The sequence below is a fragment of the Camelina sativa genome, chromosome 3 (assembly GCF_030686135.1).
Source record: "Camelina sativa cultivar CO46 ecotype springtype chromosome 3, ASM3068613v1".
Classification (NCBI taxonomy): domain Eukaryota; kingdom Viridiplantae; phylum Streptophyta; class Magnoliopsida; order Brassicales; family Brassicaceae; genus Camelina; species Camelina sativa.
In genome coordinates, this window is record NC_141882.1 from 12,245,860 (window position 1) to 12,257,943 (window position 12,084).

The 12,084-nt window shown below is 36.1% G+C and overlaps 3 protein-coding genes and 1 pseudogene across 5 annotated transcripts; 2 read left to right on the forward strand and 2 right to left on the reverse strand.

The window, feature by feature from the left end:
• Window positions 1–126: 126 nt before the first annotated feature.
• Window positions 127–5,667, reverse strand: LOC104776936 (apoptosis inhibitor 5-like protein API5; annotated as a pseudogene). The gene is made up of 18 exons (XR_015591915.1): window positions 5,392–5,667; window positions 5,126–5,284; window positions 4,844–4,962; window positions 4,477–4,638; window positions 4,074–4,173; window positions 3,918–3,983; window positions 3,563–3,654; window positions 3,085–3,159; window positions 2,837–2,986; window positions 2,198–2,263; window positions 2,031–2,096; window positions 1,644–1,754; window positions 1,398–1,484; window positions 1,208–1,317; window positions 1,007–1,121; window positions 858–923; window positions 636–734; window positions 127–520 (listed from the first exon to the last, which is right to left on the reverse strand). The product of XR_015591915.1 is annotated as an apoptosis inhibitor 5-like protein API5 (transcript).
• Window positions 5,185–6,703, forward strand: LOC104776937 (uncharacterized). Of its 2 annotated transcripts, none has more exons than XM_087503353.1 (4): window positions 5,185–5,691; window positions 5,801–5,877; window positions 5,994–6,105; window positions 6,279–6,703. In XM_087503353.1, coding segments are annotated over exons 1-4 (462 nt in total). In that variant the 5' UTR covers window positions 5,185–5,419; the 3' UTR covers window positions 6,280–6,703. The 2 variants fall into 2 exon arrangements, with proteins under 2 accessions (XP_087359479.1, XP_010499422.1); XM_010501120.3 differs by having other exon boundaries at window positions 5,344–5,691; window positions 6,394–6,703.
• Window positions 6,704–6,757: 54 nt separating this feature from the next.
• Window positions 6,758–7,646, forward strand: LOC104776938 (uncharacterized). The gene has a single exon (XM_010501121.3). The coding sequence runs from the start codon at window positions 6,871–6,873 to the stop codon at window positions 7,387–7,389; it is 519 nt and encodes a 172-aa protein (XP_010499423.1). The 5' UTR covers window positions 6,758–6,870; the 3' UTR covers window positions 7,390–7,646.
• LOC104776939 (protein trichome birefringence-like 38) lies at window positions 7,508–10,858 on the reverse strand. Its single transcript, XM_010501122.3, has 5 exons — window positions 10,165–10,858; window positions 9,547–9,718; window positions 8,449–8,627; window positions 8,195–8,353; window positions 7,508–8,092 (listed from the first exon to the last, which is right to left on the reverse strand). Exons 1-5 carry the CDS (start codon window positions 10,515–10,517, stop codon window positions 7,804–7,806), a joined length of 1,152 nt encoding a protein of 383 aa, XP_010499424.1. The 5' UTR covers window positions 10,518–10,858; the 3' UTR covers window positions 7,508–7,803.
• Between the last annotated feature and the right edge of the window lie 1,226 nt (window positions 10,859–12,084).

The window sequence follows — 12,084 nt, forward strand, 5'->3', positions numbered from 1 at the left end:
TTCATATTAGAAATTTAACGTGATTAGATATCCAACTTTGTGCCATTAGAATTTAAAATGACCGTTGACTTCTTATATAGGGATACCACTTCGCATATAGGGATACCTTGAGAAGAAGTCATAAAGTAATAGTAATAATGAAACAATGATTAAGTCATGAAAAACGAAAATCAAAGAGATCAAATTTGTTTGTCCAATGTTAGGACCTTTCTTAAAATCCAAAATTTCTACGGACAAAAAGGACAAAGATACTCTGTTGTTATACAAGAACCGGGGAAGTAAAAAAAAGGAGTGTTAGTTAGCGACTCATTCCTTTTAAGAAAACAATTACCAGTAGCCTCTTCTTCCACGGCCACGGCCTCCACCACCACCCCGTCTTCCCTGGCCTCGACCTCCGTGACTGCCTCTACCACCACCGTATGACTTTCCCTCCGATGCTTTGTTCACAACCTGATGACTCTGCACACGTGCCTTCTTTGCACCCACATTGTTAACGGCTCCATTTGCAGGCCGTTTCCCTCTGTGGTATCCAAATGAGACCCAAACAACACGTTAAGTTTTTCAACATTTGGAACACAAGAAAAGCTGATTCAAGACCAAAAGAATATTGAAGATTCGGTAGGTTTGGTTTGTACCCAGCTGGTGTCGTTGAGGAGGCTAACGGCTTAGTGGCTTCTTTCCATGAAAGGGTAATACTGGTCTCCAATGAAGGAAGGCGCTTTTGCATGCAACACCTGCAACATACCAGGACGGTTAAATTTGCCTAACACGCTTAATCTATTAATCAGCCTTATATAGTTACATAGAGAAAAAAAAGGACGAGAAAGAGAAAGAAGAAATGGCTCTCTGTTTCTCACTTTTGTCATTGCCAATATGTTATTGCAGGTCCTGAGTCCAGTTGTTGTATTTTGCTTCCTTGTTTTCTGAAAACAGCTTCGGTTACATTAAGCCAGGAAAAAAATGACGAGATGGAATGGATAAAGGAGTGAGAATTTAATGCTCTCACCACGATTGACTTCTCTTCATCTGTCTTAGCAGCTGACATGGCTTTGTTGTGCTCAGACATTCCTTGAGTTAGTTTCTTCATCGTTGCCTTGGTTAGATCCTCAACACTGGTCAATCTGTAACGTCCATTTTTATAAATGAAAACAGTGCTTTGAAACAAATTACCAAAAACAGAATGTCATACTACTGTTATCCACTGTACCTCTCAGTGAATTCCTTGTGAAACTCTGAAAAGTCCTCCCCAAGTCTATCTGATGGCTGTCCAGTCACTATTTTGTACCCGCACAAGCTGTTTGTTGCATTTGGAGCCTATATATTTAACAGAACACACATTAGTAAGAAGGACGAAAAAGAGACCTGGCCAAGCAACTAGAGATAGTTAGACTACCTTAGTGCGCTAAGTGATGAAGCACGAATAATAGGCACTCCACATATGTGAAGTTCATTTCTTCCCCAGTTTTCCTGGCAGGCATATATTTCTGAAAGCGAATGTACAAGAGTAAATAGAGTTTATATTCAAAATTAGAGACTCTCGTAGAATATACACCAGAAAAATGATTATAAGTAATAATTACTGCGTCTATATATTAGCTATAAAAGATGTGGAGACAACATAAATTATGGTGCTAAAAAGGTACCTGTAAGAGCTGAACTATTGAGGGCAGCATCTGACGTGCTACCTGAGCTGTTGTGTATGGTGACATCTCAGCAAGAGCTCTGAGCAAATTAAGCTTCCTCTCTTCTGACAGCTAGAATAAAAGAATTTGGTAAATATTATGCTGACAAACAATGCTCATGCCTGGAGTTAATATAGATTCACCAAATGAAGGAAAAAGATAGACAAGTGAAAAAGATAGACAGGTGACAATATTCTGTATGAACAAAAAAACAGTTACATGCGAGAGAGTAATTCAGATTTGACTTCATGCCATTCACTAGTCTATTCTTATTATGCCCAAGAGAATCCAAGAGATCATGCACAGAAAAAAACTACAGTCAAACACATAAAGTAATATGTAACGAACCTTGTCAAAAGCAGGCATGATATTCATGTTCAAGTAGTTAAGAAACTTGGTACCTGGGGCACCTCTCTGTTAGGAAGAGAAGAGGACGAAGTTAGTATTAATAAACGTTAAAGCATCTCAAGTATATAATATCCAAGTGCTCTGCAGCAATAATTCTGATTCCATACCACAAAGAAAGGAAGAGCCGTTTGCAGGCATGATATAAACCTATCAATATGATCTGTATCTGAAACCTGGGAGAATAATATTTGGACATTAGAAGTAGTTGTGTGGCACAATAATGAAATCATCTAATAAAATTTCAAAAGTTTATAATTCCAACCTTTACTATCAGTCTATCACAGTACTACGGTTAAAAGACTTACTAATGTAAAATTATAGTAGATATTCCCATGGTAATTATAACAAATGCTATCAAATTTTATGACGCAGCTAGATATGCATCAAGACAACTGTTGACCATTCCCTATGTCCATTTCTAGACTGGGCAATATACTGGACTACAAAAAATCCTGACTATATGAAAATCTAAAGGCAACTTGCTCACATACTACCAATGAGACCTCGCATCAAACATACATGTAAGATATACAACGACGACTAACAAATGTAAGAGTTGCACATGTACAGATTGTATATCATTTATAAGGTTTTCGTCGAGAGAGGGTGAAGTCTATGCTAGGACAAGTATCCTTTTAACATGCAAACGATTAGCAAACTTTATTCCCAGCTAACGACGAATAATCATTACTGTCATTATATTAAAGGAAGAATAATCCCAGGAGAATGTGACATGAGAAACTCACATTAAACTGTGAATCCAAATCGGCCTGTCCTTCAATAACTTCTACAAGTTCTTGCATTCTTTCTTGAGGAGCTTTCCCTCCAAATATGCTCAAGCTTGTCAAGAAATCCATAAACATATTGAATTCTTCTCCAGTTATATCCCCTAGGCTCTGTAAGCATAAAAAAAAACGTCATAAAAGGGTAAAAAAGAGAAAGTCAGATAAATAGAACAAAGAAAAACTCCATGTGGCCAAAGATATGTTCTAACCTTTTTGACTAAATCAGTTATATGTCTTTCCATTTCCTCTTGAGGCTTTAACAATTCTCCTTTAAGAGGGAAAACCTACATGGAAATAGAAAATCAATTAATTAGGATAAGATATAAAGAATCTTACCAAGGGATTCCTTGCGTTCCCGTTAACTTGCATAATCAGAAATTTTTCATTTTACATCTTGTTCTATAAGATATATTTCTTGATGACAAACAAACTCTCCAAAACTTCCAAAATAAGAACGACTCCACTAAATATGTGCTAACACCCAGTACCTACTCAAGTTGATTTGGCAGTATTTGTACCTGGTCTTAGCAATAGAACCAAAGATTATATGCCATTTATATAAGTCTACTTCATTCTTCAAAGTAGCAAGCGGAAAGAGTGCTAACTTGAGAGTTATGAATTTCTTAAGTCGAGCTAAAATATAGCAGAACCTCAGACATGGAAAAAAAATGTAGAAAAGACTCTGACCTTATCTCTGAGAAAGTGTAAGACCTTTTCACGGATTTGCTCATCAGTACTAAGACTGGCCTCGGTATGCTTAAACAATGCAGTCAAAGATGCTACACAAAAAGGTAAAAATAATTAAACATAAGAAACAGCTCGGGTACTACAATAACCATCAGTAACAACATACAGTACATCTTAAAATTTTGAGCAAGCCACAACCCGCAGTCTGTAATTTATACACTTAGTTTCGTGCTTTATAAGATGGACAGAGTAACACTACTGAAAACAAAATATCTACAATTTTCACTAATTTTCTCAACGTAGCATCACGGGTGTAAGATGAATTGTTATCTTCACGCAGAAGAAATCAAATTACCCTTTTTATCCTGCCGAAATAATGACATGAAAGCCTTGTGCACAGCATCACGCTCCACCAATTCCTCTATTTGAATCATATTACTCAGAGTCAGATAATGAAAACAAATTAAGTAAATCAAAAGGTCTAAATAACAAAAAAAAATCTGAGAAATACCAGTATTGAGACATTGTACAAGAACATCGATTATTTTAGATATAAACTCAGGTGTATCCTTGCAAAACAATGGAAGCCCGCGGATGGCTTGAACACGTACCTACAAATAAGAAGAAAATGATAACTTTTTCTATAGAAAAGAACGATATCACAAGCAGAAAACCAAGAATTGTGCAGAACCAGGTGATTCATCTCTCAAAAATAAGAATAACTGTGAGTACTGACTAACCTCAAATTCGTGTGTCAAATCAAAACAAGCTATAAGAACCTCACTTATTTATTCAATTGAGCCTTAAAAATTAAACAAAGTTCATCTAAAATGCACTAGCACACCTTCATCTACTTTTTGCTTAAGGATAAAACCATATATGTGTAAAGAAGAACAGGACCACTAGGTACATACCCCAACTTCCACTTCGTCGATTATATCCATGTAGGCATCAAAAGCTTCTGTTGCGAGACTAGTAAAGAACTTAAAGTAGCGTGGAATGAGCTGCGCTCCAAGCTGCTTGGTCTTGATGTTCGTCTTAGACAATTCAATAATCCCTTCATAGTCTTGAACATTCTGCAAACCATGAGACAATATATCATAGAGGAACGATCAACACACAGTCAAAACACAAGAAACAAACCAAGCCAAACAAATCAATCACACAAATCCGAAGCAAAAATAAAAAATAAAAAATCCCTCTTCTCAAACCAGAAACGATTAGGGAACACAATAAACAACTAAATCAAACATAAACGATTGATTCCAAATAGAGGAGAACCTGAGACTTGTCCGTAGACTGGCTTAAGCGCTCGTCAAACTCATAAAGCTTTTCGATATGTTTAGCATCTTCGGGACACTGTTTTGACATTTTTTTTTTTCCGAGAGTTCGATAAGAAGCTGCGATGGAGAAAATAAAAAAAAACCGAAGCAGGTGAGTTATATAGTATATACGCAGTTGGTTTGTAGAAAAACAGAACCTACACACATGTATTCACGCCTATGTACATATAATTGTGAACAAAAAGATTCGGAACAAAGATGAAGAATGAGAAGACCGTACATGTCGATTCTGGAAGAGTGTAATTTATTGATAGTGTTCTTCTCTCTCGCAGGGAGGTTGCTCAAGGGTTTCTTCCTTCTGGGTTTATTGCTGCTCTCTCTCTCTCCCCCCCCCCCCCCCCCCTTTTTTTAGCTTGAAGAAGAAAAGAGCGAGTTTCACCTAAAACGATGTCGTCTTGTTTGAAATTTTGAGTTTTGGAAACGACACCCTTACTTATCGTTTATTTCAAATGTGTGCCAGAATTTTATTATAGAGAAAAAACAAACCAATTAAGCACTAGATAGTTCAAATTCAATGTCTCTTTCTTTGATTTCTGATTCGATTCATCTAATCTGCGCCGATCTTCGTCTCCGTCAATCTCCGTCGCGGTCATTTTCTCTCTCTTCCCGTAGTAAGCAGTTCTCTATCCACCAGTTATCTCAGATCTCACGCTCGATCAAAGTCACGGCAAGAGGAGACGGCGCTATGGAGACGACGACGGCGAAGGAGACAGTTTCAGGCGGTGTTCCTAACAACACGATGAAGCTATTGTTCGTTGAGATGGGTGTAGGTTACGATCAACACGGGTACGTTAAAAATATCTCTCAGTTTTTTTTTTCTCATACTCTCAAAAATAAAATAAAAAACTTGGGCGTTGTTTGTGAGGTTATTGAAATCTTGGAATAATCGAAACAGGCAAGACGTGACATCTGCGGCGATGAAGGCTTGTAAAAATGCGATTTCTTCGAATTCGATTCCTGCTTTTAGGAGAGGTTTACTTTTATACTTTTACCCCACAAAAAAAAAAAAAAAAACAACACTCGCCTCCTCTGTATGAATCTGTTCTGAAACGATCTGTATAATTGAAAAATTGCGTTGTTGATGAAAGGTTCGATTCCTGGAGTTTCATTTGGGGAAATGAAGTTGCAGATTAAGCTTGGAGTGCCTCGTTCTCTTCATCACCAACTTGATCTCGACAAGGTTAAGTCTACCTTCCCATAGTAAGTTTGCCCCCTCCTAATAAGTAACCTCTTTACCATAGAGTTCCTAAACAAAGTTGTTGGCTTTCTCAGAAGATACTTTGAGTTCTTTGTTCTTGGAGTTGATATGTGAATTACTAATATGTTTTTGGAAGTTTGAAGTTGGATTGAGATTTCATGTCAAAACATTTCAGATGGAACCACCATCCTATGTTATATAGTACTACTAGATAACATCAATCTTGTGTTACTTAATCGTGGAGATGTCGGATTCGTTCTTTTAACGGTTGGTTGCATTTCTCTATGAAGCGGGAAGATTGTTAATGTGGAAGTGGTGGATGGAGGACTGATTTGCTCGAGCGGCGTTCTAGTCGAAGAAATGGGTGATAAAAACGAAGATTGCTACATAGTGAATGTCGCAGTTTACGTCGGCTACTAGTCTCTTCTTTCTTGTGTGTGTCTGTTTCATCCCGAGCCGACTTCATCCTCGTCTGTAGAACATTTTAGTTGTATATTTTTGATGTCCAAACCAATTTGGCTTAGGCTTTGCATCAACAAACAATATCTCAATTTTTTCTGTTAAAAACATGGGCTTATGAGGAAAAAATGTTACACACTCTTTCGACTCTTCTCCTAACTGAATGTATCGTTTTAGTTTGGTGCGTTCATTGTAAAATGAGCGGGAAATTTTTCCCTCCTTAAAACCTAAAAAGTTCTATAGCTTTAAAAGGTTAAGCATACATATGATTATGAAACAGTAAAAACAAGATTTGCAGAGAGAACGAAATGAAAGGGAATAAGAAGATAAGTTCGATCTTCGATGTATCTGCGTCTCAAGAGGTTTATCTACAGCGATGTGGCTTTGCCGTACCAGGTCAACCTCCTCCAGACTCCGATCCCTCCGTCGGAGGAGTCTCGCCATCGCCACCACAGGTAAACGACGGAACCGCATCTCAGCCTCCGTCGTCGGATGATTCAGAGACGGATAGTGTAATCGGTTCGGGATTTGATGAGGAGGTTGCAGTGGAGAGTGAAGCGATTCGATTCGTCTCCCCGGAGGAAAGCACAGAGGAGGAGGAGGAGGATGCTACAGATCCGACCGTTGAGGTCGCGGCGGAGAAGCAGAGGAGTGGTCGTAGAGATGATGAGAGGTTGGGAAAGAAGAAACTTAAGATTCCTTTGAGGGATGTCGTGAAAGCCATAGTTATGAACTCGAAGGACACAGAGGCAGAAAAGGAAAAAGACAAAGAGATTGAGAAGATGAGCTGCGTGCAAATCCTCTTGCAAAAAGGATTCAAATTTTAAAGGTGATCTCAATGTTTTCCCCCAAATCAGAACTGCTCTTAGTGGAAGCAAGTGTTAATCTAGGGTTCGTCATAGCCATCTCTGTTTGTGGTAGTCTTACAGAACAGCTTTGATCTTATAATGAGAATGTCTCTTTTGTTATTAATCTGTTTCTAATGATGCATCACACAACAATATAACACTACTAAGACGATTTAAGATTTTTATTGTTTTGTTTCTCCCACACGAAAAATAATAATGATAAGGCGCTTTACAAATCTTCCATCTTCATTATGCATCTAGTAGTTGTAGTCTTCTTCACTTAAACTCCTCTCCAAAGGAAACTGTCAGATTCTTTTTTGCACCTCTAAGAATTGTAATTTACAGAATTAAGGTGTTTTGTTTTCACTTTCTTTTAAATTCTTAAAAACACTTTCACATGGAAAGCGCTGCGTAGAGAAGTTGGTTCCAAGTATCAGGCAACCCGGGGAGGCACCAATGGCTGCAATCTGTTCCTCCATCGCCACCATAAGAAGATGGATGAGCGTCTTTTCTCAACTGAGACAATGTGGTGATGTCAAGCAAGAACACTGGCTTTTTCATTGAACTCAATACTTTAGATACAACTCCTGCAGCTGGTGGCTGACCACTTGGGTAGCTTGATCCACCCAACGGTTGCATTTGCCCACTACAACTCTTCCTTGGCTCGTTCCATTCCCTTCCCCTGTCACCCACAAGAAAACACATTAGTTTTTTCCAAGTTATTTTCTCAAACCACAAAATAATGCGACATAGTTAGATCTCGATTGCAATATAATGGACTTACTCGTAATGAGTGGGAGAAATGCCTTGGAAGAAAACTCGAGTTTTCGTTGTGTCGACGTTTTGATCAACCCATCGAGCCCAAGTGCTAAGTCCTTTATAGAAAGCATCAAGACGGTTCATGTCCTTTACCAAAGACGACCCATCTCGAATATAGTCCCACCTAAATTCAAATAACAACAAAAGATAAATTAATGAAGATTCAACATTGAGTTATGATGAAGTTACTTATATGTTGTTTATATTTATGGCACGGACCCTTGAGATTGGCCTTTATGAGTCCACCAATGCCAAGAGTTGAAAACAAGAACGTCCGTGTTTTTCCAAACACCCGCACCTCCATCGATGGCACCAAGGTTAAGTACACGCCCTACTCTCTCTTTCGCTATATCCACTATGTACGGTGTTCTATATAGATTCAACGTCACTCCATATTCCTGTATTTTTGTATAACAATTAAAAAAGCAACGAGATTCAAGACTTTTATAAAAGACTATTGAAAATATATAATTTCCAATATAAAGAAGAGAGTTATTAAATGAAAGAAAAAAGGTTTCACTTAACAATGAGAATAGTAGTATAAAGTAGACAGAGGGAACAAGAAAGAACAAGTTGGACTGTTGGAGTTGTTTAGTGTACTTCCTTTACGTATTTTGTTCCTTTTTAATTTGTTTTCATTGTTATTTCTGGTAAAACATTTTTGAATTATTAAAAGTAATACTATGAACAAATAAAAAGAGACAAAAGTTCATAGCATAGTGGTAAGAAAATAGTGTACGATTTATATTTTTAATTTATAAATAAAAAGAAAAAAGAGTTTCGAGGTCCATATCAAGTGAAGTAGACTAGTCATTTCATATTGTTTTCAGTTTCGTAATGTGATAAAGGACTTTGCACAATTCTGGTAAAGATAAAAAATAGCTTTCGAATGAAGAAAAACATATCAAAGTTTGCAAGAAATAAGAAAAGTTTATAGTGTTCTATCGAATCTTTCTATACTTAATAATAATAATATATTACTATCCGTATGCGTCACTTTTCTCATAATCAAAATTAGTAGCTGAAGAATCAAATAATTCAATAAAGTTTTCAAAAGATAATAAGCAAGTGGATGTGATCACCAACAACCATATGTTTAATAAGCATTATTAGCACTAAAACAGCTTTTTCAATTCTTTCTTAAATGACGAATTATATTATATAGTCCGTGACTAATACCATTCAATATTAATGACAGCCAGTTCAATTTTACGTTAATGACAACTATTCGTCGTGAGGTTTGATAATTAGATTTTGTTTTTATCCAAAGAACACAGATTATTTATATATAATTTTTTTTTAAGGAAAGAAAGAGACCTGGAAAGTGAGAGAAGAGAGTGGGGTACGCTTGGTAAAAGTGGTCTTGGCGTTTGGTACCGACGCATGGATCATACAGCCCAACGATTCCCACATGTTTAGACTCAGTGAGTCTCCCACGAACATGATTCGCTTCCCTCTGTATTTCCTCAGAAACGCCGCACCGTCGAACCTATAATAACGTAATTAACAATTCATCATCATGCATTTTTTACGTATTATTAACTTAGTTTAACACAAGTTGATGCCTTGATGGTACCTCTCCTTTCACTATTCTAGATATCACAGAATCCACTTAATTACTTTTATTATAATAGTGATATAAACAATCCTTTTCATTTGTAAAAAGAACCCACGTTTCTTTAAACATAAGTACATATCATCAACACCAACTTCAAATAATTATACAATATATAATGTGTATATAGGAAAAAACACATTTTAAATTAATAATTATTGTGCTAAATCATGCAAAGATTGTGAGATTTTCGAAATATCCTCCAACAAATTCTTGTGGTTTTTCTCAATTTTACTGTTTAGTTAAAACACTTTGAGCTATATAGAAAACATATAGAGAGAGTGAAGTTTAATAGTAAATTATGTGTATTAAGTAGAAACCTTGGTATGGCGCAAGACTCAGGTTGCCAAGAGTACTTGAGGAACTGTTTGTCTGGTCGGCCGAACTTGAGACAGTCAAACTCGCCGTCAATGAAAGGACATGTGGACGAATCGTAGAAAGGGTAAGAAGCATCGAACACCCATCGGCCTTGGAACAAGTTACATCCTGATGCTCTTCTCTGCTTCTTCCCTCTCAGTGACGACATCCCACCGTCGTTGGAACCCGTGCTGTTGTGGCCGTTCACAAGGAGTACAGTCTTGTGCGAAGCAAAGGCCTGCTCGGCTCCCGACAAGATTGTGACTGTTAGAAGTGGAAGAAAAAGAAGAAAGAGAGAGATGAGTTTGGAACCCATCTTTTTTTTTTTATGAAACAAATAATACTAAGGTTTTGGGTTTTTGTGATGAAGCTTGTTGATGGGTTCAAGCTTTTATACACATGTTTCTTTATTTTTATATATATATATATATATGTATATGCATATACGTATAGTATATTATTTACGAATAAATGTATATTTTACAAGACGACAAAAAATGTATATTTTACAAATATGTATATATATACATATATTTTACAAATATGTATATATATTTCTTAATGTGCTTTAAATATGTTGGTCTAATGTGAAGATAACTAAATATTTATATTTTAGAGTACACAATTTGACAATTAAGTCGATATTACTCGGCTCCTAATGCTAAGGACGTACGTGAAGTTGTTATAGTTTTGGGTTCGAGTCACTTATATATGTTTCGGTGAAATCGGGATATCTAATTATTAAGATCTTTAGCCTTATGAGTTATATTAGAGCTTTAGTAGAATAAAATTATACAATCTATTTTTGTGATTAAAATTATGCATCTATAATGTAAATTTTTGATATTTCAATCTTACTATATATGGCTTGGCGTAAGTTTATAATGTTCTTTCTTTTCATTTTTTTTTTGGTGGGAAAAATAAGTTGCTTGAAGAAACTTGCATTATGTAGTTGGTGTCTTCTTAAGCAACAAAATGTAATCCTTTGTTTTTGTAGAGAGCGACATTAATAAATTGACATCCGAAAGGTGTTAAGTCCATCTCATTGTTAGTTTTAGTCTTAAATCAGCGCTGTAAGTGTTACTTAATATGATACGAATGCAGAGTAATTAATATAAGCTAATTAGGTACATACAATGTATCTATGTTTGGTAATATTTAATCAAAAGACTAGTCATGTAACTAAATGTCGATCTTCAAATACTAATTATCAACCTTTTTTTTTTTTGTTTTGAACAACCCAAATACTAATTATCAACCTAAACAAGCTTTCGCTAGTGATAATGAACAAAAGATAATCCGGATCTGATAAAAAGTCGGTAACGAGAGTGCATTTTATAAATTATAATCGGCGGTCGGAGACAGTTCATGTCAAACTTTTTGGTTCAATTGTTTAAAAAGACATAATCACTTTATAGAGTAGAGGACAAATGTGAGTTTTCACCGTTGTGGGTTCACAAGTCACATGAAGAAAACACGTATGTTGGGTAGTGTAGTATGTTGTACATTATGCATAATACATGTGTATGGTGTGTCTATGGCAGAGAGAAAGATCATGGAAGGATATGGGAAAGACTCATGAGTGGAAAGTGGTGCAGGCTTTGTCTTCCTAGGGAATCTAAAAAAACAAATTCTAGCAACTATCTATATACTGTATCTTTTTAAACAACTTGTTACTGTAAGGTTTTTTTATACGACTACACAGAGAAAATTTCGACAATTTAAAAGATGATTAAGAAAACCGAACAATTTAGCATTACGTAAATGCCTAGCCAACTTCATGATAACGGTCTGGATTAATAGTCAAATCAATATATACCCTTTAAAATTAATACTTACACAAAAATCATTATATATATACTTATTTCTTAAGATTATGTTCA